This window comes from Ranitomeya imitator, chromosome 5 (genome assembly GCF_032444005.1).
Source record: "Ranitomeya imitator isolate aRanImi1 chromosome 5, aRanImi1.pri, whole genome shotgun sequence".
In the NCBI taxonomy this organism is placed as follows: Eukaryota; Metazoa; Chordata; class Amphibia; order Anura; family Dendrobatidae; genus Ranitomeya; species Ranitomeya imitator.
The window spans coordinates 321,807,202-321,833,432 of NC_091286.1; the positions used below are offsets into that span (position 1 = coordinate 321,807,202).

General features: G+C 46.2%; 1 protein-coding gene across 1 annotated transcript in view; it reads left to right on the top strand.

Moving 5' to 3' along the window:
• Positions 1 to 26,231, top strand: part of LOC138637558 (cystatin-like) — a 51,266-nt gene that overhangs the window by 22,556 nt on the left and 2,479 nt on the right. Inside the window, exon 2 of the mRNA XM_069726346.1 lies at positions 23,135 to 23,248. Within this exon, the coding sequence (XP_069582447.1) occupies positions 23,135 to 23,248 (114 nt within the window). The remainder of the gene's footprint in view (positions 1 to 23,134; positions 23,249 to 26,231) is intronic.

The window sequence follows — 26,231 nt, forward strand, 5'->3', positions numbered from 1 at the left end:
ATGTTGCTCCTAAACCACCAGTTCATAACAGGCTCCGCTCCGTACACCTCGTATAAACACGGCTCCTCTCCATACACCTCATACACACACGGCTCCGCTCCATACACATTGCACACGCTGCTCCGCTCTGTATACCTTGCACACACACGGCTCCGCTGCGTACACCTCATACACATACAGCTCCTCTCCATACACCTCGTACACACACGGCTCCGCTCTATACACATTGCACACGCTGCTCCGCTCCATATACCTTGTACACGCATGGCTCTGCTCCGCACACCTCGTACACACGTGGCTCCGCTCCGTACACCTCGTACACACATAACTCTGCTCCATACACCTTTCACACTCTGCTCTGATCCGCACACCTCTTACACACATGGCTCCGCTTCGTACACCTTTCACACGCGGCTGTGCTCCGTACACATGGCTCCATACACCTCTTACACAAGACTCCGCTCCGTACACCTTTTACATGCTGCTCCGCTCCGTACACCTCGTACACACACGGCTGCGCTCCGTACACCTCATGCACACGGCTCCGTACACCTCTTACACACACACGGCTCCGCTCCGTACACCTCGTACACACACGGCTGCGCTCCGTACACCTCATGCACACGGCTCCGTACACCTCTTACACACACGGCTCCGCTCCGTACACGTCTTACACACACGACTCCGCTCCGTACAACTCGTACACCCACGGCTGTGCTCTGTACACCTCATGCACACAGCTCCGTACATCTCTTACACACATGGCTCCGCTCCGTACACATCTTATACACACGACTCATCTCTATACACCTTTAACACGCTGCTCTGATCCATACACCTCGTACACACACGGCTCTGCTACATCCACACTCTAAACACCTCCTGGCCTCACACATACACTTACCATCCTCTGGCGCCATGGCAACCAGCAGAGTCCTGTACACGGAGGTCCTCCTGATCTATCATGTGATCCCTGACTCCTCCGATCCTGTGACCTCATCACAGGTCCTGTTCGCACAGAGCAGCCATTGCGTGGTGTGTTGCTCTGCGGTAGCAGCCTGTGCAGGGACTCAGGGAGCTCTCAGCTGACCGGGTGATATCACATACCTCCCAACCAGTGCGGGACAATTAATGCCCCGCTCGGGATCGCGGGGCTGACTGTCAAAATCAGGACAGTCCCGCTGGATCCGGGACGGTTGGGAGGTATGGGTATGTGTGTAGTGTATAGGTGAAGTATGTGTGTAGTGTATAGGTGAGGTATGTGTGTAGTGTAAATGAGATGTGTGTAGTGTATAGGTGATGTATGTGTGTAGTGTATAGGTGAGGTATTTGTGTAGTGTATAGGTGAGGTACAGGTCCTTCTCAAAAAATTAGCATATAGTGTTAAATTTCATTATTTACCATAATGTAATGATTACAATTAAACTTTCATATATTATAGATTCATTATCCACCAACTGAAATTTGTCACGTCTTTTATTGTTTTAATACTGATTATTTTGGCATACAACTCCTGATAACCCAAAAAACCTGTCTCAATAAATTAGCATATTTCACCCATCCAATCAAATAAAAGTGTTTTTTAATAACAAACAAAAAAACCATCAAATAATAATGTTCAGTTATGCACTCAATACTTGGTCGGGAATCCTTTGGCAGAAATGACTGCTTCAATGCGGCGTGGCATGGAGGCAATCAGCTTGTGACACTGCTGAGATGTTATGGAGGCCCAGGATGCTTCAATAGCGGCCTTAAGCTCATCCAGAGTGTTGGGTCTTGCGTCTCTCAACTTTCTCTTCACAATATCCCACAGATTCTCTATGGGGTTCAGGTCAGGAGAGTTGGCAGGCCAATTGAGCACAGTAATACCATGGTCAGTAAACCATTTACCAGTGGTTTTGGCACTGTGAGCAGGTGCCAGGTCGTGCTGAAAAATGAAATCTTCATCTCCATAAAGCATTTCAGCCTATGGAAGCATGAAGTGCTCCAAAATCTCCTGATAGCTAGCTGCATTGACCCTGCCCTTGATGAAACACAGTGGACCAACACCAGCAGCTGACATGGCACCCCACACCATCACTGACTGTGGGTACTTGACACTGGACTTCAGGCATTTTGGCATTTCCTTCTCCCCAGTCTTCCTCCAGACTCTGGCACCTTGATTTCCGAATGACATGCAAAATTTGCTTTCATCAGAAAAAAGTACTTGGGGCCACTTAGCAACAGTCCAGTGCTGCTTCTCTGTAGCCCATTTCGGCACCTGTAGCCCATTTCCTGCACACGCCTGTGCACGGTGGCTCTGGATGTTTCCACACCAGACTCAGTCCACTGCTTCCTCAGGTTCCCCAAGGTCTGGAATCGGTCCTTCTCCACAATCTTCCTCAGGGTCCGGTCTCCTCTTCTCGTTGTACAGCGTTTTCTGCCACATTGTTTCCTTCCAACAGACTTACCATTGAGGTGCCTTGATACAGCACTCTGGGAACAGCCTATTTGTTGAGAAATTTCTTTCTAGGTCTTACCCTCTTGCTTGAGGGTGTCAATGATGGCCTTCTTGACATCTGTCAGGTCGCTAGTCTTACCCATGATGGGGGTTTTGAGTAATGAACCAGGCAGGGAGTTTATAAAAGCCTCAGGTATCTTTTGCATGTGTTTAGAGTTAATTAGTTGATTCAGAAGATTAGGGTAATAGGTCGTTTAGAGAACCTTTTCTTGATATGCTAATTTATTGAGACAGGTTTTTTGGGTTATCAGGAGTTGTATGCCAAAATCATCAGTATTAAAACAATAAAAGACCTGACAAATTTCAGTTGGTGGATAATGAATCTATAATATATGAAAGTTTAATTGTAATCATTACATTATGGTAAATAATGAAATTTAACACTATATGCTAATTTTTTGAGAAGGACCTGTATGTGTGTAGTGTATAGGTGAGGTATGTGTGTAGTGTATAGGAGAGGTATGTGTATAGTGTATAGGTGAGGTATGTGTGTAGTGTATAGGTGAGGTATGTGTGTAGTGTATAGGTGAGGTATGTGTGTAGTGTATAGGAGAGGTATGTGTGTAGTGTATAGGAGAGGTATGTGTGTAGTGTATAGGTGAGGTATGTGTGTAGTGTATAGGTGAGGTATGTGTAGTGTATAGGTGAGGTATGTGTAGTGTATATGAGATGTGTGTAGTATATAGATGTGGTATGTGTGTAGTGTATAGGTGAGGTATTTGTGTAGTGTATAGGTGAGGTATGTGTGTAGTGTATAGGTGAGGTATGTGTGTAGTGTATAGGAGAGGTATGTGTGTAGTGTATAGGTGAGGTATGTGTGTAGTGTATGTGAAGTATGTGTGTAGTGTATAGGTGAGGTATGTGTAGTGTATATGAGATATGTGTAGTATATAGATGTGGTATGTGTGTAGTGTATAGGTGAGGTATTTGTGTAGTGTATAGGTGAGGTATGTGTGTAGTGTATAGGTGAGGTATTTGTGTAGTGTAGGTAAGGTACAGTTAAGTCCATATATATATTTGGACAGAGACAACATTTTTCTAATTTTGGTTATAGACATTATCACAATGAATGTTAAACAAAACAATTCAGATGCATTTGAAGTTCAGACTTTCAGCTTTCATTTGAGGGTATCCACATTAAAATTGGATGAAGGGTTTAGGAGTTTCAGCTCCTTAACATGTGCCACCCTGTTTTTAAAGGGACCAAAAGTAATTGGACAGATTAAATAATTTTAAATAAAATGTTCATTTCTAGTACTTGGTTGAAAACCCTTTGTTGGCAATGACTGCCTGAAGTTTTGAACTCATGGACATCACCAGACGCTGTGTTTCCTCCTTTTTGATGCTCTGCCAGGCCTTCACTGCGGTGGTTTTCAGTTGCTGTTTGTTTGTGGGCCTTTCTGTCTGAAGTTTAGTCTTTAACAAGTGAAATGCATGCTCAATTGGGTTGAGATCAGGTGACTGACTTGGCCATTCAAGAATATTCCACTTCTTTGCTTTAATAAACTTCTGGGTTGCTTTGGCTTTATGTTTTGGGTCATTGTCCATCTGTAGTATGAAACCACGACCAATCAGTTTGGCTGCATTTGGCCGGATCTGAGTGCACAGTATGTCTCTGAATACCTCAGAATTCATTCGGCTGCTTCTGTCCTGTGTCACATCATCAATAAACACTAGTGACCCAGTGTCACTGGCTGCCATGCATGCCCAAGCCATCACACTGCCTCCGCGTGTTTTACCGATGATGTGGTATGCTATGGATCATGAGCTGTACCACGCCTTCACCATACTTTTCTCTTTCCATCATTCTGGTCGAGGTTGATCTTGGTTTCATCTGTCCAAAGAATGTTCTTCCAGAACTGTGCTGGCTTTTTTAGATGTTTTTTAGCAAAGTCTAGTCTAGCCTTTATATTCTTGATGCTTATGAGTGGCTTGCACCGTGCAGTGAACCCTCTGTATTTACTTTCATGCAGTCTTCTCTTTATGGTAGATTTGGATTTTGATACGCCTACCTCCTGGAGAGTGTTGGTCACTTGGTTGGCTGTTGTGAAGGGGTTTCTCTTCACCATGGAGATTATTCTGCGATCATCCACCACTGTTGTCTTCCGTGGGCGCCCAGGTCTTTTTGCATTGATGAGTTCACCTGTGCTTTCTTTCTTTCTCAGGATGTACCAAATTGTAGATTTTGACACTCCTAATATTGTAGCAATTTCTCGGATGGTTTTTTTTTTGTTTTCGTAGCTTAAGGATGGCTTGTTTCACCTTCATGGAGAGCTCCTTTGACCACATGTTTACTTCACAGCAAAACCTTCCAAATGCAAGCACTAGGGTTGAGCGAAACGGATCGTTCATTTTCAAAAGTCGCCGACTTTTGGAACAGTCGGGTTTCATGAAACCCGACCCGATCCCTGTGTGGGGTCAGCCATGCGGTACGCGACTTTCGCGCCAAAGTCGCGTTTCAATGACGCGAAAAGCGCCATTTCTCAGCCAATGAAGGTGGACGCAGAGTGTGGGCAGCGTGATGACACAGGTCCTTGTCCCCACCATCTTACAGAAGGGCATTGCAGTGATTGGCTTGCTGTCTGCAGCGTCACAGGGACTATAAAGGGGCATTCCCGCCGACCTCCATCTTACTGCTGCTGATCTGAGCATAGGGAGAGGTTGCTGCCGCTTCGTCAGAAGCAGGGATAGCGTTAGGCAGGGTCCATTAACCCCCAAACCGCTTGTGCTGTAGCGATTTCCACTGTCCAACACCACCTTTTGTTTGCAGGGACAGTGGAAGCTACATTTTTTTTCCTCAGCGCTGTAGCTCATTGGGCTGCCCTAGAAGGCTTCCTGATAGCTGCATTGCTGTGTGTACGCCGCTGTGCAAACCAACTGCTTTTTTCAAAGCACAAATCCTGTTGTTCCTTCCTTTCTGCACAGCTATCTTTTTTGTTTGTCCACACTTTTGATTTAATTTGCGCAGCAGTCCACTCCTTGTTATTGCTGCCTGCCATACCTGGCTGAGATTACTGCAGGGAGATAGTAATTGTAGGACAGTCCCTGTTTTTTTTTTTTTTTTTTTTAATTCTCCCTGAAAAAAAAAATCAATAGTGGGAGATTAATATTGGCCTTTGTGCTTGTGTGCCAGTCCTGTGTGCCATCTCTCTCAAATAGTGGGCCACAGAAAGCTTAGTGTCTGTTTTTGGTTTTTAAATTCTCCCTTAAAAAAAATAAACAGTGCGAGATTAATATTGGCCTTTGTGCTTGTGTGCCAGTCCTGTGTGTGCCATCTCTCTCAAATAGTGGGTCACAGAAAGCCTAGTGTCTGTTTTTGGTTTTTAAATTCTCCCTGAAAAAAAATAAATAAACAGTGGGAGATTAATATTGGCATTTGTGCTTGAGTGACAGTCCTGCGTGTGTGGCATCTCTCTCATTTGGTGCCACAGAAAACCGAGTGTGTAACATTGTGCCTGATTTTCCTTGCAGTCTCACCCACCTATAAAGGGATATCTAAATCCTACAGAAGTTTGAGTTCACCTTGTAAGTTGTTTTACAGTAACAAATACCGTTACTTTGGTTACGTTTTAAAACAATGAGGAAGTCTGGTGGAAGAGGTCGTGGCTGTGGGCTTTTATTGCCAGCTGGTAATGATGGTAGTGGTGGTGGAGCATCAGGTGGTCGTGGGAAAAACAATATAGCACCTAAGTCTCGAGCTGTGGAGCCAGGTTCGTCATCTGGCTACACAAGGCCTCGAACGCTCCCTTTTCTGGGAGTAGGAAAACCGCTTTTAAAGCCGGAGCAGCAAGAGCAAGTTTTGGCTTACCTTGCTGACTCAGCCTCTAGCTCTTTTGCCTCCTCTTCTGAAACTGGTAAATGTAAAAGCAGCGCGTCGTTAGTGGATGTTCACGGTCAGGGACAAGTCGCTTCCTTGTCCTCTTTTGCAAAAACAACAACAGAGAAGGATGTGACAGGCGACACAACGGGTTACTCCATAGAGCTCTTTACACATACCGTCCCTGGCTTAGAAAGTGAAACAGTTAACAGGCCATGCCCATTACAAGTTGAATCGGACATGGAGTGCACTGATGCACAGCCACAGCCAGATTACTATGCTGTTCCTTTGACTCAGACCACAACATTGCCCTCGCAGTGTACTGATCCAGAATCAGACCCTGATGAGACTGTGGTGCCCCATCACGAACGCTATACCACCGACTTACACAGTGATACAGACGAAGTTGCACACGAGATAGAAGAGGAGGTTATAGATGACCCAGTTGTTGACCCTGATTGGCAGCCATTGGGGGAACAGGTTGCAGGCGGCAGTAGTTCTGAAGCGGAGGAGGAGGGGCCGCAGCAGGCATCAACATCGCAACAGGTTCCATCTGCCGGGCCCGTATCTGGCCCAAAACGCGTGGCAAAGCCAAAACCTGTTGGAGGACAGCGTGGCCATCCGGTTAAAGCTCAGTCTGCAATGCCTGAAAAGGTATCCGATGCTAGAAAGAGTGCAGTCTGGCATTTTTTTAAACAACATCCAATTGATCAGCGCAAAGTCATCTGTCAAAAATGTTCAACTACCTTAAGCAGAGGTCAGAATCTGAAAAGTCTAAATACAAGTTGCATGCATAGACATTTAACCACAATGCATTTGCAATCCTGGACTAACTACCAAACGTCCCTTAAGGTTGTAGCACCCTCGGCCAATGAAGCTAGTCAGCAACGCAACATCCCTTCCGTCACTGTAAGGCCACCATTTTCCGCACCACCTGCAGTATCTGTGCAGGTTTCGTTGCCAGGCCAAAGCAGTCAGGGTCAGGGAATCACCAGTTTCGTAGTAGGAAACACTGCATCTAGGGCACCGGCGGCAACAATACCGTCTCCAACCGTCTCTCAGTCTGCCATGTCCACCGGCACCCCCGCTAGTTCCACGATCTCCAGCTCTCCAGTCCAGCTCACCCTACATGAGACTCTCGTTAGAAAAAGGAAGTACTTAGCCTCGCATCCGCGTACACAGGGTTTGAATGCCCACATAGCTAGACTAATCTCGTTAGAGATGATGCCCTACCGGTTAGTTGAAAGCGAAGCTTTCAAAGCCCTGATGGACTACGCTGTACCACGCTACGAGCTACCCAGTCGACACTTCTTTTCCAGAAAAGCCATCCCAGCCCTCCACCAGCATGTTAAAGAGCGCATCGTCCATGCACTCAGGCAATCTGTGAGTACAAAGGTGCACCTGACAACAGATGCATGGACCAGTAGGCATGGCCAGGGACGTTACGTGTCCATCACGGCACACTGGGTGAATGTGGTGGATGCAGGGTCCACAGGGGACAGCAATTTTGGGACAGTTCTGCCTAGCCCACGGTCTAGGAAACAGTTGGCTGTAGCCGTTCGCACCCCCTCCTCCTCCTCCTCCTCCTGCAGAAGCGAGAGCTCGTCCACAGACCGCAGTCGCACAACCACTCCATCCGCAGCTGCCACTGTTGCACACCAGGTGTCCCATTATGGGGCAGCTACTGCCAAGCGTCAGCAGGCTGTATTGGCTATGAAGTGTTTGGGCGACAACAGACACACCGCGGAAGTTCTGTCCGAGTTCTTGCAGAAAGAAACGCAGTCGTGGCTGGGCACTGTAGATCTTGAGGCAGGCAAGGTAGTGAGTGATAACGGAAGGAATTTCATGGCTGCCATCTCCCTTTCCCAACTGAAACACATTCCTTGCCTGGCTCACACCTTAAACCTGGTGGTGCAGTGCTTCCTGAAAAGTTATCCGGGGTTTTCCGACCTGCTCCTCAAAGTGCGCGGACTTTGCTCGCATATCCGCCGTTCGCCCGTACACTCCAGCCGTATGCAGACCTATCAGCGGTCTTTGAACCTTCCCCAGCATCGCCTAATCATAGAAGTTGCAACAAGGTGGAACTCAACACTGCACATGCTTCAGAGACTGTGTGAACAGAGGCGGGCTGTTATGTTTTTGTGGGAGGATACACATACACGGGCAGGCAGTAGGATGGCAGACATGGAGTTGTCAGGTGTGCAGTGGTCGAAGATACAAAACATGTGTCAAGTCCTTCAGTGTTTTGAGGAATGCACACGGCTGGTTAGTGCAGACAACGCCATAATAAGCATGAGCATCCCCCTAATGTGTCTGCTGATGCAAAGTTTGACGCACATAAAGGAGCAGGCGTCTGCAGCAGAGGAAGAGGAAAGCCTTGATGACAGTCAGCCATTGTCTGGTCAGGGCAGTGTACAGGACGAGGTAGCGGGCGAACAGGAGGACGAGGAGGATGATGGGGATGATTATTTTTGTAATGAGGAGGCTTCTCCGGGGCCAATAGCAACTGGTGGCGTTGCAAGGCCGGGGTCAGGTTTTTTTAGGGAGACAAGTGACTTAGATGTGCCTGAAACTGCCCCTCAACCCAGCACCACCGCAGATTTGACAACTGGAACTTTGGCCCACATGGCGGATTATGCCTTACGTATCCTCAAAAGGGACACACGTATTTGTAAAATGATGGCCGATGACGATTACTGGTTGGCCTGCCTCCTTGATCCTCGCTATAAAGGCAAATTGCAAAATATTATGCCACATGAAAACCTGGAACAAATATTAGCAACCAAACAATCAACTCTTGTTGACCGTTTGATTCAGGCATTCCAAGCACACAGCACCGGTGATCGTTATCACACGAGCTGCAGGGGGCAGCAGACCAGAGGTGTTAGAGGGGCAGAAATCAGAAGTGGCGTTGGACAGAGGGGTTTTCTGACCAGGTTGTGGAGTGATTTTGCTATGACCGCAGACAGGACAGGTACTGCAGCATCAATTCAAAGTGACAGGAGACAACATTTGTCCAGTATGGTTACTAACTATTTTTCATCCCTTATCGATGTTCTCCCTCAACCGTCATTCCCATTTGATTACTGGGCATCCAAATTAGACATCTGGCCAGAATTAGCAGAATATGCATTGCAGGAGCTTGCTTGCCCGGCAGCTAGTGTCCTATCAGAAAGAGTATTCAGTGCTGCAGGTTCAATATTAACCAAAAAAAGGACTTGTCTGGCTACCCAAAATGTTGATGATCTAACCTTCATTAACCCCTTCCCGACCTTTGAGGCATACGCTGCGTCATGAAAGTCGGTGCCATTCCGACCCATGACGCAGCGAATGCGTCATGGCGGAATCGCGTTACTGCAGATCGGGTGAAAGGGTTAACTGTAATTTCACTCAGCCTGCAGGGACAGGAGGAGTTGTACTTTAGCCAAGGAGGGGTGGCTTCACCCCCCCCGTGGCTACGATCACTCTGATTGGCTGTTGAAAGTGAAACTGCCAATCAGAGCGATTTGTAATATTCCACCTAAAAAACTGGTGAAATATTACAATCCAGCCATGGCCGATGCTGCAATATCATCGGCCATGGCTGGAAACACTAATGTGCCCCCACCCCACCCCACCGATCGCCCCCCCAGCCCTCCGATCAGTGGTCCGATCCCCTCCGTCCTGTGCTCCGCTCCCCCCGTCCTCCTGTCCGCTCCCCCCGTGCTCCAATCCCACCCCCCCTGCTCCAATCCCAACCCCCTGCACTCCGATCCACCCCCCCGCACTGCGATCCAACCCCCCGCACAGCAATCCCCCACCCCGTGCTCCAATCCACCCCCGTGTTACGATCTCCCCCCCCATGCTCCGATCCACCCCCCCCATGCTCCGACGCCCCCCCCCCCCGTGCCCTGATCTCTCCCCCCCCCCCCCCCCTTATACTTACCTAGCCTCCCGGGGTCCGTCCGTCTTCTTTCCTGGGCGCCGCCATCTTCCAAAATGGCGGGCGCATGCGCAGTGCGCTCACCGAATCTGCCGGCCGGCAGATTAGTTCCAGAGTGAATTTTGATCGCTGTGATAAAACCTCACAGTGATCAAAATAAAAAAATAAAAAAACAGTAAATGACCCCCCTCCCCTTTGTCACCCCCATAGGTAGGGACAATAATAAAATAAAGAATTTTTTTTTTTTTCCCCACTAAGGTTGGAGTTAGGGGTAGGGTTAGGGTTAGGAATGTGCACATGTATTCTGGTCCTCTGCGGATTTTTCCGCAGCAGAATTCATAAATCCGCAGTGCTAAACCGCTGTGGATTTATCGCGGATTTACCGCGGTTTTTCTGCGCATTTCACTGCGGTTTTACAACTGCGATTTTCTATTGGAGCAGTTGTAAAACCGCTGCGGAATCCGCAGAAAGAAGTGACATGCTGCGGAATGTAAACCCCTGCGTTTCCGTGCAGTTTTTCTGCAGCATGTGCACAGCGATTTTTGTTTCCCATAGGTTTACATTGAACTGTAAACTCATGGGAAACTGCTGCGGATCCGCAGCGTTTTCCGCAGCGTGTGCACATACCTTTAGAATTAGGCTATGTGCACACGGTGCGGATTTGGCTGCGGATCCGCAGCAGTGTTCCATCAGGTTTACAGTACCATGTAAACATATGGAAAACCAAATCCGCTGTGCCCATGGTGCGGAAAATACCACGCGGAAACGCTGCGTTGTATTTTCCGCAGCATGTCAATTCTTTGTGCGGATTCCGCAGCGTTTTACACCTGTTCCTCAACAGGAATCCGCAGGTGAAATCCGCACAAAAAACACTGGCTATCCGTGGTAAATCCGCAGGTAAAACGCAGTGCCTTTTACCCTCGGATTTTTCAAAAATGGTGCTGAAAAATCAAACACAAATCCGCAACGTGGGCACATAGCCTTAGGGTTAGGGTTGGGTTGGAATTAGGGTTGTGGTTAGGGGTGTGTTGGGTTTAGGGTTGTGGTTAGGGGTGTGTTGGGGTTAGGGTTGTGATTAGGGTTACGGCTACAGTTGGGATAAGGGTTAGGGGTGTGTTGGGGTTAGTGTTGGAGTTAGAATTGAGGGGTTTCCACTGTTTAGGCACATCAGGGGGTCTCCAAACGCAACATGGCGCCACCATTGATTCCAGCCAATCTTGTATTCAAAAAGTCAAATGGTGCTCCCTCACTCCCGAGCCCCGGCGTGTGCCCAAACAGTGGTTTACCCCCACATATGGGGTACCAGCATACTCAGGACAAACTGCGCAACAATTACTGGGGTCCAATTTCTCCTGTTACCCTTAAGAAAATAAAAAATTGCTTTCTAAAACATCATTTTTGAGGAAAGAAAAATGATTTTTAATTTTCACGGCTCTGCGTTGTAAACGTCTGTGAAGCACTTGGGGGTTCTAAGTGCTCACAACATATCTAGATAAGTTCCTTGGGGGGGTCTAGTTTACAAAATGGGGTCACTTGTGGGGAGTTTCTACTGTTTAGGCACCCCAGGGGCTCTGCAAACGCAACGTGATGTCTGCAGACCATTCCATCAAAGTCTGCATTTCAAAAGTCACTACTTCCCTTCTGAGCCCCGACGTGTGCCCAAACAGTGGTTTACCCCCACACATGGGGTATCAGCGTACTCAGGAGAAACTAGACAACAACTTTTGGGGTCCAATTTCTCCTGTAACCCTTGGGAAAATAAAAAATTCTGGGCTAAAAAATTATTTTTGAGGAAAGAAAACGTATTTATTATTTTCACTGCTCTGTTATAAATTTCTGTGAAACACTTGGGGGTTCAAAGTGCTCACCTCACATCTAGATAAGTTCCTTTCGGGGTCTAGTTTCCAAAATGGGGTCACTTGTGGGGGGTTTCTACTGTTCAGCCACATCAGGGGCTCTGCAAACACAACGTGACGCCCGCAGAGCATTCCATCAAAGTCTGCATTTCAAAACGTCACTACTTCCCTTCCGAGCCCCAGCATGTGCCCAAACAGTGGTTTACCCCCACATATGGGGTATCAGCGTACTCAGGAGAAACTGGACAACAACGTTTGGGGTCAAATTTCTCCTGTTACCCTTGGGAAAATAAAAAATTGCGGGCTAAAAAATCATTTTTGAGAAAATAAATTTTTTTTTTTATTTTCATGGCTCTGCGTTATAAACTTCTGTGAAGCACCTGGGGGTTTAAAGTGCTCACTAGGCATCTAGATAAGTTCCTTGGGGGGTCCAGTTTCCAAAATGGGGTCACTTGTGGGGGAGCTCCAATGTTTAGGCACACAGGGTCTCTCCAAACGCGACATGGTGTCCGCTAACGATGGAGATAATTTTTCATTCAAAAAGTCAAATGGCGCTCCTTCCCTCCCGAGCCTTACCATGTGCCCAAACAGTGGTTTACCCCCATATGTGAGGTATCGGTGTACTCAGGAGAAATTGCCTAACAAATTTTAGGATCCATTTTATCCTGTTGCTCATGTGAAAATGAAAAAATTGAGGCTAAAAGAATTTTTTTGTGAAAAAAAAGTACTTTTTAATTTTTACGGATCAATTTGTGAAGCACCTGGGGGTTCAAAGTGCTCACTATGCATCTAGATAAGTTCCTTGGGGCGTCTAGTTTCCAAAATGGGGTCACTTGTGGGGGAGCTCCAATTTTTAGGCACACGGGGGCTCTCCAAATGTGACATGGTGTCCGCTAAAGAGTGCAGCCAATTTTTCATTCAAAAAGTCAAATGGCGCTCCTTCCAAACCAAACAGTGGTTTACCCCCACATATGAGATATCAGCGTACTCAGGACAAATTGCACAACAACTTTCGTGGTTCAGTTTCTCCTTTTACCATTGGGAAAATAAAAAAATTGTTGCTGAAAGATAATTTTTGTGACTAAAAAGTTAAATGTTCATTTTTTTCCTTCCATGTTGCTTCTGCTGCTGTGAAGCACCTGAAGGGTTAATAAACTTCTGGAATGTGGTTTTGTGCACCTTGAGGGGTGCAGTTTTTAGAATGGTGTCACTTTTGGGTATTTTCAGCCATATAGATCCCTCAAACTGACTTCAAATGTGAGTTGGTCCCTAAAAAAAATGGTTTTGTAAATTTCGTTGTAAAAATGAGAAATCGCTGGTCAAATTTTAACCCTTATAACTTCCTAGCAAAAAAAAATTTTGTTTCCAAAATTGTGCTGATGTAAAGTATACATGTGGGAAATGTTGTTTATTAACTATTTTGTGTCACATAACTCTCTGGTTTAACAGAATAAAAATTAATAATGTGAAAATAGCAAAATTTTCGCCAAATTTCCATTTTTATCACAAATAAACACAGAATTTATTGTCCTAAATTTACCACTAACATGAAGCCCAATATGTCACGAGAAAACAATCTCAGAATTGCTAGGATCCGTTGAAGCGTTCCCGAGTTATTACCTCATAAAGGGACACTGGTCAGAATTGCAAAAAATGGCAAGGTCTTTAAGGTCAAAATAGGCTGGGTCATGAAGGGGTTAAAATGAACCACAACTGGATTTTGAATTCTTTTGCCCCACCATGCCCGGCTTACACCTAGCTTTCCTATGAAAAGGTCTTGCTTGTGGACTGCTCTGACTGACTTTTCCAATCTCGTAATTTGCAGCAGCTGTTTGTCCAGCATACGACATGTTTACACCTCCCTAAATGGCCAAACTCCCCCCCACGGGGCCGTGGTATCGCCACTTGGCGGAAGCACCCGTGAGAGTGCCGTTTGTCTGAAGAGGTGGGTGTGCACGCTTTTGGTCGACGGCACTGCCACTGGGTCCCTCATAGTACAATAAAGTGTCTCTGGCGGTGGTGGTGCGCACCCAACGTCAGACACACTGTTGTAACATGAGGGGCCCTGGGCCTGTACCGCTGGCCACAAGAGAGTCCCCCCCCCCCCCCAGCTCAAACAGTGCTCTACCGCTTGCAAAATTATCTCTCACAGTTCCACCAATGTTTAGTCTATGCGCTGACATCCTTCAATGCCTGGCACTGACAATACTAATGTGTTGACATGTATGATGGTACTTTAAATAGTCAGGGGCAGTGTCCTATATTTATACCAGTAAATACTTTGCGCCAAATTACTAGGTCTGAAACTCAGCAGAGGAGCCCGCCCCTGTACCTTATTATTCCACCCTTTTGTGTTTTGGTTTTGTTGTATTGCGAGACATTAACATCTATTTATTTTTTGTGAGTACTAACTGTCAGACACTCATTACAATCGGCCTCAGCTGACCACACCAATGCTGCCTGTGTACCCCTGCAAGAGAATTCCAAGTGTCTACAGCCCACTTTTGTTATGTTAGGCCTACTAAGCCTGTCTGCGGTCCCTCCTTCCAGTAGTCCTCCACTGACCAGACCACTGCTGCCCGTGTACCCCTGGAACCTATTTTAAATTGCATAGAGCATCCTTTTTTTAATAGTAGGTGTACAAACTGTCTGCGGTCCATAATTGAAATTGTCCTCCACTGAACAGACCAATGCTGCCTGTGTACCCCTGTAACCTTTTTTAAACTGCATTGAGCCAAATTTTGTGTTTAAGGCCTACTACCTGTGTCTGTCTGCGCCACTCAATACAGCTGTCCTACTTTTAAAAAAGCTGAGCGTCAATAGTCTGGTTTTCAGCCTATAGGAATTTGAAAACTGCATTGGGGCTACTACTACTACTTCGGTAGGGCCTACTAACGGTGTCTGCCGCTCCAAGGTGTTCCCCAGGTTTCCTCTCCATAGCTTCGAGCTTCTAGCTCTCGTTTAGTAGTTGTTGAAAACAACACTGCATTAGGCCTACAAGTTGGGTCTGGGTTGTAGAGACTGTGTCTTCCGCTCCAAGGTGTTCCCCAGGTTTCCTCTCCATAGCTTCGAGCTTCAAGCTCTCGTTTAGTAGTTGTTGAAAACAACACTGCATTAGGCCTACAAGTTGGGTCTGGGTTGTAGAGACGGTGTCTTCCGCTCCAAGGTGTTCTCCAGGTTTCCTCTCCATTGCTTCAATCTTCATGCTCGTCTTAAGTAGTTGTTGAAAACAACACTGCATTAGGCCTACAAGTTGGGTCTGGGTTGTAGAGACGGTGTCTTCCACTCCAAGGTGTTCCCCAGGTTTCCTCTCCATAGCTTCGAGCTTCAAGCTCTCGTTTAGTAGTTGTTGAAAACAACACTGCATTAGGCCTACAAGTTGGGTCTGGGTTGTAGAGACGGTGTCTTCCGCTCCAAGGTGTTCTCCAGGTTTCCTCTCCATTGCTTCAATCTTCATGCTCGTCTTAAGTAGTTGTTGAAAACAACACTGCATTAGGCCTACAAGTTGGGTCTGGGTTGTAGAGACGGTGTCTTCCACTCCAAGGTGTTCCCCAGGTTTCCTCTCCATAGCTTCGAGCTTCAAGCTCTCGTTTAGTAGTTGTTGAAAACAACACTGCATTAGGCCTACAAGTTGGGTCTGGGTTGTAGAGACGGTGTCTTCCACTCCAAGGTGTTCCCCAGGTTTCCTCTCCATAGCTTCGAGCTTCAAGCTCTCGTTTAGTAGTTGTTGAAAACAACACTGCATTAGGCCTACAAGTTGGGTCTGGGTTGTAGAGACGGTGTCTTCCGCTACAAGGTGTTCTCCAGGTTGCCACATAATCGAAGCTGCATAGAGCCTATTTTGTAATTTTACACCTACAAAGTCTTTCTGCGGTCCCTCCTTCCAATTGTCCTCCACTGAGCACACCAATGTAGACCGTGTACCCATGTAACCTTTTTCGAACCTGCGTCGAGCCAACTTTGTGGTTTAAGGCCTACTTGTAGTGTTTGGCTGCGCCACTCAATACAGCTGTCCTCTTTACAAAAAATGACCTACAATTATCTGGTTTTCAGCCTATCGGAATTTTAAAAATGCAGTGGGCCTACTAGTTGGGTTGGGGCCTTCTATCGGTGTCTGCCGCTCCTTGCTGTTCTCCTCCAGAGAACAAAGCTGTGCCGCCTGTTTACTACTGTTGCCAATTTTGAACTGCATTTAGACTACTTACTGATTTGGGCCTACTCTCTGTCAGCCTCTCATTCCAGTTGTCCTCCACTGAACAAAGCAATGCCCCCTGGTTAGTCCTGTTACCAATTTTGAACTGCATTTAGCCCACTTTATTCTTTGGGCCCATATCTGTTTCCCCCTAATCCTGCCCATTGCCCAGCCAGTGATAGATGAGTCTGCTGGTACATTGACCCATAACGCAACATTCCCCGTGCATGCTACACTGCAAGATTGTGACCCTGCTGAAAATCAGGTTCCCCTTCCCGCATACCATACCACCTTACACGGGGACAAAGAGGAAGGTGCAGGTTCCTTCATCAGGTGGGGGGAGGAATACTCGTTGGTGACGTCACTGGCACAGGGCCCCCATAGTACGCAAAAGTGTTGCTGCCGGTGGGAGGCGCCCCCGCCGTGCAAACACACCGCTGTACTTTGAGGGGCCCTGTGCCAGTGCCAATGCCAACGAGTGGGCCCCCCTGCTTGCTCAGGATCACAGCACTTGCAAAGTTGAAATACTTACCTCTCCCTGCTCCACTGCCGTGACGTGGTCCAGATTTCCTGGGCCCACTAATTACTTGAACCAGCCCTACCCCCCACAACTTTAGCCAAATGACCCCCAATTTCTAATGCCTTACTAATATTATAAGGTAAATTAAGATTGACAAGCTTCAGTAACAAGAATGGATGTTTTTGCCATTAAAATGGGCTCTGTACATGTTTTCCTGGCCTCCACTCACTGCCGACTATGCTCCCCCATTGACTTGCATTGGGTTTCGTGTTTCGGTCGATCCCCGACTTTTCGCGATAATCGGCCGATTCCACTCGACTCGACTTTTGAGATAGTCGGGTTTCGCGAAACCCGACTCGACTCTAAAAAAGTCAAGGTCGCTCAACCCTAGCAAGCACCACATCTCAAATCAACTCCAGGCTTTTTATCTGCTTAATTGAGAATGACATAACAAAGGGATTGCCCACATCTGTCCATGAAATAGCCTTGGAGTCAATTGTCCAATTACTTTTGGTCCGTTTAAAAACAGGGTGGCACATGTTAAGGAGCTGAAACTCCTAAACCCTTCATCCAATTTTAATGTGGATACCCCCAAATGAAAGCTGAAAGTCTGAACTTCAACTGCATCTGAATTGTTTAAAATTCATTGTGGTAATGTCTATAACCAAAATTAGAAAAATGTTGTGTCTGTCCAAATATATATGGACTTAACTGTATGTGTGTAGTGTATAGGTGAGGTATGTGTGTAGTGTATAGGAGAGGTATGTGTGTAGTGTATAGGTGAGGTATGTGTATACTGTGCTTGCCAGTAAGGGTTTTGCCAAGTATTACCGTATATACTCTAGTATAAGCCGAGATTTTCAGCCCACTTTTTTGGGCTGAAAGTAAACCTCACGGCTTATACTCGAGTCATACCGAGGGGTCGGCAGGGGAAGGGGAGCGGAGCTGTGTAATAATACTCACCTGCTCCTGGCGCGGTCCCAGCACGTCTTTTCCCCGGAGCCGGCAGCTTCTTCCTGTAGTGAGCGGTCACATGGTACCGCTCATTACAGTAATGAATATGGGCGCCACTCCCATAGGGGTGGAGCCGCATATTCATTACTGTAATGAGCGGTACCATGTGACCGCTCACTACAGGAAGAAGCTGCCGGCATCGGGGAACAGACGTCCAGGGACCGCGCCAGGAGCAGGTGAGTATAACTCAGTGCGCGATATTCACCTGCTCCCCGTTCTACCGTCTGCGCCGCTGCGTCTTCCGCGTCCTCTGCAGTGACGCTCAGGTCAGAGGGCGCGATGACGCGATTAGTGCGCGCCGCTCTCTGCCTGAACGTCGGTGCAGAGGACAGGAAGACACAGCGGCGGTCGGTGGTGGAATGGGAAAGGTGAGTATAGCAAGTGCTGGGGGCCTGAGAGGGGAGTATGGGATTTTTTTAGTTTTTTTAATCGCAGCAACAGCATATGGGGCAAATGTCAGTATGGAGCATCTTATGTGGCTATGTGCAGCATTATATGGGGCAAATATCTGTATGGAGCATCTTATGGGGCCATGTGCAGCATTATATGGGGCAAATATTTGTATGGAGCATCTTATGGGGCCATGTGCAGCATTATATGGGGCAAATATCTCTATGGAGCATCTTACGGTGCCATAATCCACATTTGTGGAGCATTATACGGGGCAAATGTGTCTATGGAGCATCTTATGGGGCCATAATCAGCATTTGTGCAGCATTGTATGGGGCAAATGTCTGTATGGGGCATATTTTAATATGGAGCATCTTATGGAGCCCATCATAAACTGTATGAAGCATTATATGGGACATACTTTAATATGGAGAATCTTATGGAGCCCATCATGAACTGTATGTAGCATTATATGGGGCTCCTGATTCAATATGGATATTCAAAAACACTTAACCTACTGATGTCTCAATTAATTTTACTTTTATTGGTATCTATTTTTATTTTTGAAATTTACCGGTAGCTGCTGCATTTCCCACCCTAGGCTTATACTCGAGTCATTAAGTTTTCCCATTTTTTTGTGATTTTATTTTTGATATTCTATCTCTCAATGTTACAAAATAACCTACCCTTAAAATTATAGACTGTTCATATCTTTGTCATTGGGCAAACTTACCAAATCAGCAAGAGATCAAATAATTATTTCCTTCACTGTATGTATAAAAGTATGTAAGAAAGGATGCAACAGTAGATGGTGTGAGCAAACTAGTGCTTTTCTACCAAATATAGAGCTGCATGCGCATTGGCAAACAGATATGAACAGGGTCACATAAAATAACATACCATATTTTTCTCTAGTCATCTTCCACAACAGCATAGGAGGTTGTCTCCATACCCTAATGGGGAACAGGAAGCACAAAAAGGTTAAAGGCCCCTCCTACTCGCTAGTGTCTTTCCTGTCCCCCATGGGGCATGGAGAGGTTATCGGGTACGCTGCGTGGCCGGCGACTGCAGCTTACCTTGCAATGTAGCTGGGCATGTCACTTCTGGGCCTTGTGTTCCACGGTGTAACGAATGAACTTCCAGTTTCAGCCCTCTGCGACCTCCGGATCGCTGAATGGCTAGTGGAAGCCTGCTCAGGACCCAGGGAGGAGGAGGGGAAAAGTTTGTTAGCGCTTCTTTTATTTCTATATAAACCTGCCGGAAGACCCCTCCAGGTAAGACTGATCCCCTCAGTATGGATGGTGCTTCCTGCACTGCTCCTGCAGAGCCCAGCGCTGCCCCAGCCTCAGTAAGTTTGTGTGTGGGGTAGGTCCTAGCCTAGGGTTCTGGGCATTGATTTTTAGATGGTCCCTCTGCTTACACTTCTCTCCCTTTCTTTTAGGGAGACAAGTCTGCACATAAAGCCCCTGCTAAAAAAAAAAAAACCTCCTAAATGTGCCATCTGTAATATGAAGCTTCCCTCGCTATGGGAGAAAAAGCTCTGTCAAGCGTGCACGGATAAAGTGGTTAGAGCTGAACACCCCTCTCTCCTCGATGAAATCCGTACCCTTTTTTAAGCAGGAGGTTCAGTTCTCCTTAGGCTACTTTCACACTAACGTTTTTCTGCGGACGTCTCAAAGCGTCGGCACGACGCATCGACGGATGCGTAAAAAATAGTGAAAAACGGATGCAACGCATACAGTATTTCAACGGATCCGTCGATAATCCGCTAGACGGTTCCGTCGAAACTCTGGATCTGTTGCATCCATTGTGTGCGTTTTTACCTTCCGTTTCATCTGTTTTTATGACGGATCCGTTTTTTTCCCCCCCTGCCTAAAAATGGGAGTCTCCTATGTGATTGGCTACTGGAAAATAGGGAAAACAATATACTGACTGTTTTTACAGCCCATCTTTGAAAGGGTTTAGAGAAAGTGGCAGAGATGGAAGGAGTGCTTGGGAGGATTGCGAACGTAGTTACTGATGTGATTTTTGAGACCAATCGGCTGGATATAATGGTCCGGGAGAAGGAGGCCGCAGCAGCAACACGGAGGATGCTTCCACCTCGACGTCGCAGACCAAGGATTCATCCCATGGATTCATTCCATTGACGATGAGGACTCCGAGACCACCTTGTGGGACCACAGCAGCTCTGTACGTTCCGCCGGTTCTTTTTCCAGATGAGGGACCACTTTGCAGAATATTTTGTTTCACCTGTGGGCAGGGTGCCCTGGCAAGAGAACATTGTGACATCTTTTTCTTTCATGTCTTGGTGATTAATGTTTGTGTACTAAGTGTTTTTATTGACACCAACTTTTAATAATTAGTTTACAAAACTTTGGGTACCGTATATACTCGAGTATAAGCCGAGATTTTCAGCCCAAATTTTTGGGCTGAAAGTGCCCCTCTCGGCTTATACTCGTCATGATCGGCGGTGGGGTCGGCGGGTGAGGGGCAGAGAGGACTGTCATATAGTCACCTAGTCCCGGCGCTGTCCCCTGCCTGTCCCACGGTCTTCGGTGCTGCAGCTCTTCCCCTGTTCAGCGGTCACGTGGGACCGCTCATTAAAGTAATGAATATGGACTCCACTCCCATAGGGGTGGAGCCGCATATTCATTTCTGTAATGAGCGGTCCCACGTGACCGCTTAGTACAGGAAGAAGCTGTGGGCGCCGGGGACCATCTGTCCGGGAGCAGGTGAGTATTACATATTTACCTGTCCACGTTCCACCCACCAGGCGCCGCTCAGTGTCCCGCGTCCTCTTGCTCTGACTGTTCAGGTCAGAGGGCGCGATGACGTACTAGTGTGCGCGCCGCCCTCTGCCTGAACAGTCAGTGCGGAGAGACGCCGAGACGGGACGCTGAGGAGCTGCAAGCAAGAGAGGTGAGTATGTGATTTTTTTATTTTTTTTTTTTTTATTTTTTTTTTTTATTGCAGCAGCAGCAGCATTCTATATCACACAGCTTTCTATGGATCATTAATGGGGCGATAATCAACGGTGCAGAGCATTCTATATAGCACAGCTTTCTATGGAGCATCTATGGGGCCATAATGAATGGTGCAGAGCATTCTATATGGCACAGCTTTATATGGAGCATCTGTGGGGCAATAATGAACGGTATGGAGCCTTATATGTGGCACAGCTTTATATGGAGCATCTATGGGGCAATAATGAACGGTATGGAGCATCTATTTTTATTTTTGAAATTCACCGGTAGCTGCTGCGTTTCCTACCCTAGGCTTATACTCGAGTCAATAAGTTTTCCCAGTTTTTTGTGGCAAAATAAGGGGGGGTCGGCTTATACTCGAGTATATACTGTAATTTTGGGTAATAAACCAAATCTTATACCTTCTAATGTGTGGTGTGTGATGTTTTTTATATTAATTTTCATACTTAAATGAAGGCACTACACAAAAAAAATTGATTTTAAACCTTACAAAATTTTATTTTACATATTACAACAAACTTTTGTAATACTTTTTTTTAATAAATATTGTTGATAAAACTTTTTATAAAATTTTTTTTGGGTTGGTAAACCATTTTTTGGTCAACCTTTTTTTTAAAAAAAAAAAAATTTTGCGTAAACTTTTTTTGGTTGGTAAACCATTTTTTGGTCAACCCTTTTTTTTTTTTGCTAACTTTTTTTTTTTTAACAACAATGTAACAGTATGAAACAAACAAAACATCAAAACATTTTACAAATCTGTAAAGTTTGAGGTGGAGATACCAACGGAGGGGCTGGAAGGTTGGACCACGTCGATAGAGGGGGAAAGTCTACTGGGTTGTGGTGTACTGGAAGGAAAGGGGGGGAGGAAACAGGAGGCTGACCAGGGGAGGGTGTTGTTGAAATACCAAATGGGGAAGGTAAGCTGGGCAAGGAAGAAAACATTGGGGAAGACACTGGGATTTGTGGTCGGGATGGGAATTGGGACTGGGTTGGTATTGCGCCTGTGTTTGGTATTGGGCCTGGGGTGGGAATTGGGGCTGTGGTGGGAAAGTTGTAGTGGCTGTGTGGGGAGGTGTGGGAGTTTGGGCTTGGGACATGGCCCGCAGTAGAGCAGCATGGCAGTCGTGCATTACCTGCATCTGCTGGTCAAGACCAAGCTTTTCCATGCTCCTGGGCATGGATTGAAAGAAAAGGTTTGGTGGAGATTGACTTGCATCTGAATGCAGCCTATCCAAGCGACTGTTGGTTTGAAACCAGCAGTCACTTGCTCTCCCAAAATTTTGAAAGAGCTTTGGAAAGATGCATTCAGATGCAGGAATTCAGGGGCATAGCTCCTTTCCCGACCCCTCTGTCGCTGCCGCCAAGAACCTAATGGTGGTCTTGAGGTGGCAGGATCAGAGGGGTGTGGCAAAGGGAACGCCAAGTCTTGACCAGCAGCTTCAAGTAATGAAGGCTGCGATGCTGCTCCAGTGCTGTCGGCGGTGGAAGTGGATGGGGCAGAGGTACCATGCTTCATCTGCACTAGCGCAGTGCCAAAGTCGGCACTTGCTTAGTGCAGTCCGTTTAACGGATTTGTTGAACGGACTGCACAACGCAAGTGTGAACCTAGCCTTAAATGGCGCCACTGTGAGACTTCAGTAGCCACTTGGCTGTCATGACAATCTGCATCCCATTTTTTACCTCATAAATGCCTCTGTTCCATGGTATTTTCATCGGCGGCTTTGGATGATGTTAGTCTAATGCGTATGGAAGCCTTAAGGGGTTGAAATAGCTAGCTCTGTTTGAAGCAGATAATCTCTGGTGTCAGCTATGCAACACAGCCAGCACCCACAATGTATGGAACAGGCGCCTCCCCTGAGCCCACAACACACATACGTTATACAAATATAAAATGGATTACTGTATAATATACTCTCTCCCTTTCCATTTCCCCTAACAGATTGTTTCTGGGACTATATTTTATTTGGATGTGGATGTTGGACGCACACAGTGTAGGAAGCCAACCATAGATGTAAAGAAATGTGAGCTCCATACAGATGCCAATCTCGCTAAGGTATTGTCTAGCGTCAAAGTAGGAAACTGCATTTAAAATTTGATGGATGTGTATATGTTAACGGGGCTTGTCAGTAATCAATATGGGAGTGATGAGCGTCACCAATAAGGTTGTGCAATAGATCATGAAAAGACTGAATACAAAAACAGCGCATAGGTATATGGAGATAATACTTGTCACTAATCTAATGCATGCATGTAAATGAATAGGGCTAATCTTCACAGGATAATAGATCTCACAATCCTAACTGCATCTCTTATATGGCTGTTACATGAGTTTTCAGCTCTGATTTGCTTGTAAGTGTTCAACAACATCTGTTTCCCACTTGATGTAATAACTATTGTGAGGGGTTGACTCACTTGGCTGCTTGCAAAGGCAAACTTGGGAACGCCTCTTGAGGTATCTCACCCTCTAGTTTATTAAAACACAGCATAAACCTTAGTGGGGATGAATAAAGTAAACATGGCCTTTCTGGCCTAACTGAAAAACAATGCAAGGGTAAAGTGCAAGAGAGTCCTTTACCTGCAGGATTCACACGCAGATACCACACAATGTCCTCCGCTCCTTCTGGAGCCACGTGGGAGTTCCTCCTCTCCCAGATCACTACACAGACTGACTGTCTAGACCAGCCATTTAAGCAAAACCATGTGATAAACACTTGAGCATGACATCATCCTAGGTCCTGTCAGTACACATGCAAGTGGAGACAAGGTGAGCACCCTCCCTCCCACTCTATGGGTGTCCACATAAAACCAGCCCATGTATGCAACTGTAAATTTAACCTTCTTAACACTTGGTGTGCTAGAGGAAAAATATCCTGGTTTGACATCACGGACGCCAATATGCACAGTGACACATATCTCACCTCAGTGACCCTGTCACACTATATATAGATGCATATATTACAATTTATTCTACCTCTGAAGAAGCTATCCGTATACAGCGAAACTCATAGGGCTCCATGGTAAGTACCTCATTGTGCCTGAATTATGTATAGCTTTTCTTGTATATATGTCTCTCTATACTCATAGGCAGCACTCTAGTTATTATGGTATGCCATGTGATCCTGCCTAGTTTTACAGCACAACTGTGCAGAATGAGCTGTTAAAGTTTCCGGGCATGCTTACAGGCACAGCTTACAGTACAGTGAGAGCCGTGACTGTAGCCCCCATGACTGAATGCCAGCGGTTCTTTGGGAGGAAATAAATTAATTTTCTCGAGGTAGCCCAGTTACAGTAAGACGGCTGGTCAACATTGTTATGCTATTTACTAGTGATGAGCGAAGATACTCGTTACTCGAGATTTCCCGAGCATGCTCAGGGGTCCTCCGAGTATTTTTTAGTGCTCGGAGATTGTTTTTCTTGCCGCAGCTGAATGATTTACATCTGTTAGCCAGCATAACTACATGTGGGGGCTGCCTGGTTGCTAGGGAATCCCCACATGTAATCAAGCTGGATAACAGATGTAAATCATTCAGCTGAGGTGAGGAAAACTAAATCTCCGAGTACTTACAAATACTCGGAGGACACCCGAGCCTGCACGGGAAATCTCGAGTAACAAGAATATTCGCTCATCACTACTATTTACCTGAAGATTAACCCTACATTTTCAGGTAAATAGGATTATCCAAGATGACAAGTTCCCTTTAAGGAGCTAAATGTTTTAGCTTGCTTAAATGAACTATAGGCTCATGAGTCATGCATGAGCAGCCCTAGTGTTCAGATACATTGAGTACTAGAGCCGAATCAGTGACAAACAATTTAATAATATAGAGCAGTGTTCCCCAACTCCGGTCCTCAAGAGCCACCAACAGGTCATGTTTTCTGGATTTCCTTAGTATTGCACAGTTAATAATTGCATCACCTGGACAGGCAAGCATTGAATCACCTTTGCAATACTAAGGAAATCCTGAAAACATAACCTGTTGGTGGCTCTTGAGGACCGGAGTTGGGGGAACACTGATATAGAGATATCTGCTGTAGCATTTCCTAGGTTATTCCCAAATTACTGGTATTTTAACCCACTAAACTGGCAGTTTTCCATTAGGTCACAGACAGACACATGAAATATTCCAGATCAATCTGTCATCAAAGCAAAATGTGGCTACTTTGAAGAACCTAGAATATAAGACATAATTTCAGTTGTTTCACACTTTTTTGTTAAGTATATCATTCCACATGTGCTAATTTATAGTTTTGATGCCTTCAGTGTGAATGTACAATTTTCATAGTCATGAAAACACAGAAAAATCTTTAAATGACAAGGTGTGTCCAAATTTTAGGTCTGTACTCTATCTATCTATCTATCAGTCCAAAAATCAGAGGCAGCACACCATTCTGGATAAGGTTATGAAGGTATTGAAATTTAATAGCCCATCACGGCAACATTTCGGCCCATGGAGAGCCTTTCTCAAGCCTGACTTTCCTTATCTTGGGGGTAGCCTTGAAGGTAGGGAGGCCCAAGTCACTGACCGGTCCCTATCTCCTGTTAAACCCTAAGCTAAACCCCCACCCCAAGAGGTGAACAATGTAAACAGCACCAAAAAGCAAATAAACAGGACAACACTCTATGACAGTGAGGGGAACACAATATCAAAAGGGGAATGCACAAACAACAAAGGAACAAGGTAACAAAAACTCAGCACTTAGCTTGTGCACACCGCTGCTTAACTCCACACCACAGATAGTACAGCAACAGGACTCCAAACACCAGACTTGTCTGACACCAGGGAGCTGCTCCTGCTAGGTTGGTCTTCAGAAAGGACCTGTATCACCAACAGTCAGCTGATGCATCAGGTGACCTTTTAAAAGATGTGGGAGTGGTCACCAGTAACATCAGCTGACCCAGCAACACTGCAGTAACACCAGGTTGCCAGCGGGGAAAAGCCGCATTTAACTCCCAATGGTCTGCAAGGAAAAAAGTTTTAGGCTAAGTGCACACGTTGCAGAATTGCCGCGGAAATTTTTGCGGCAATTCTGCGCCT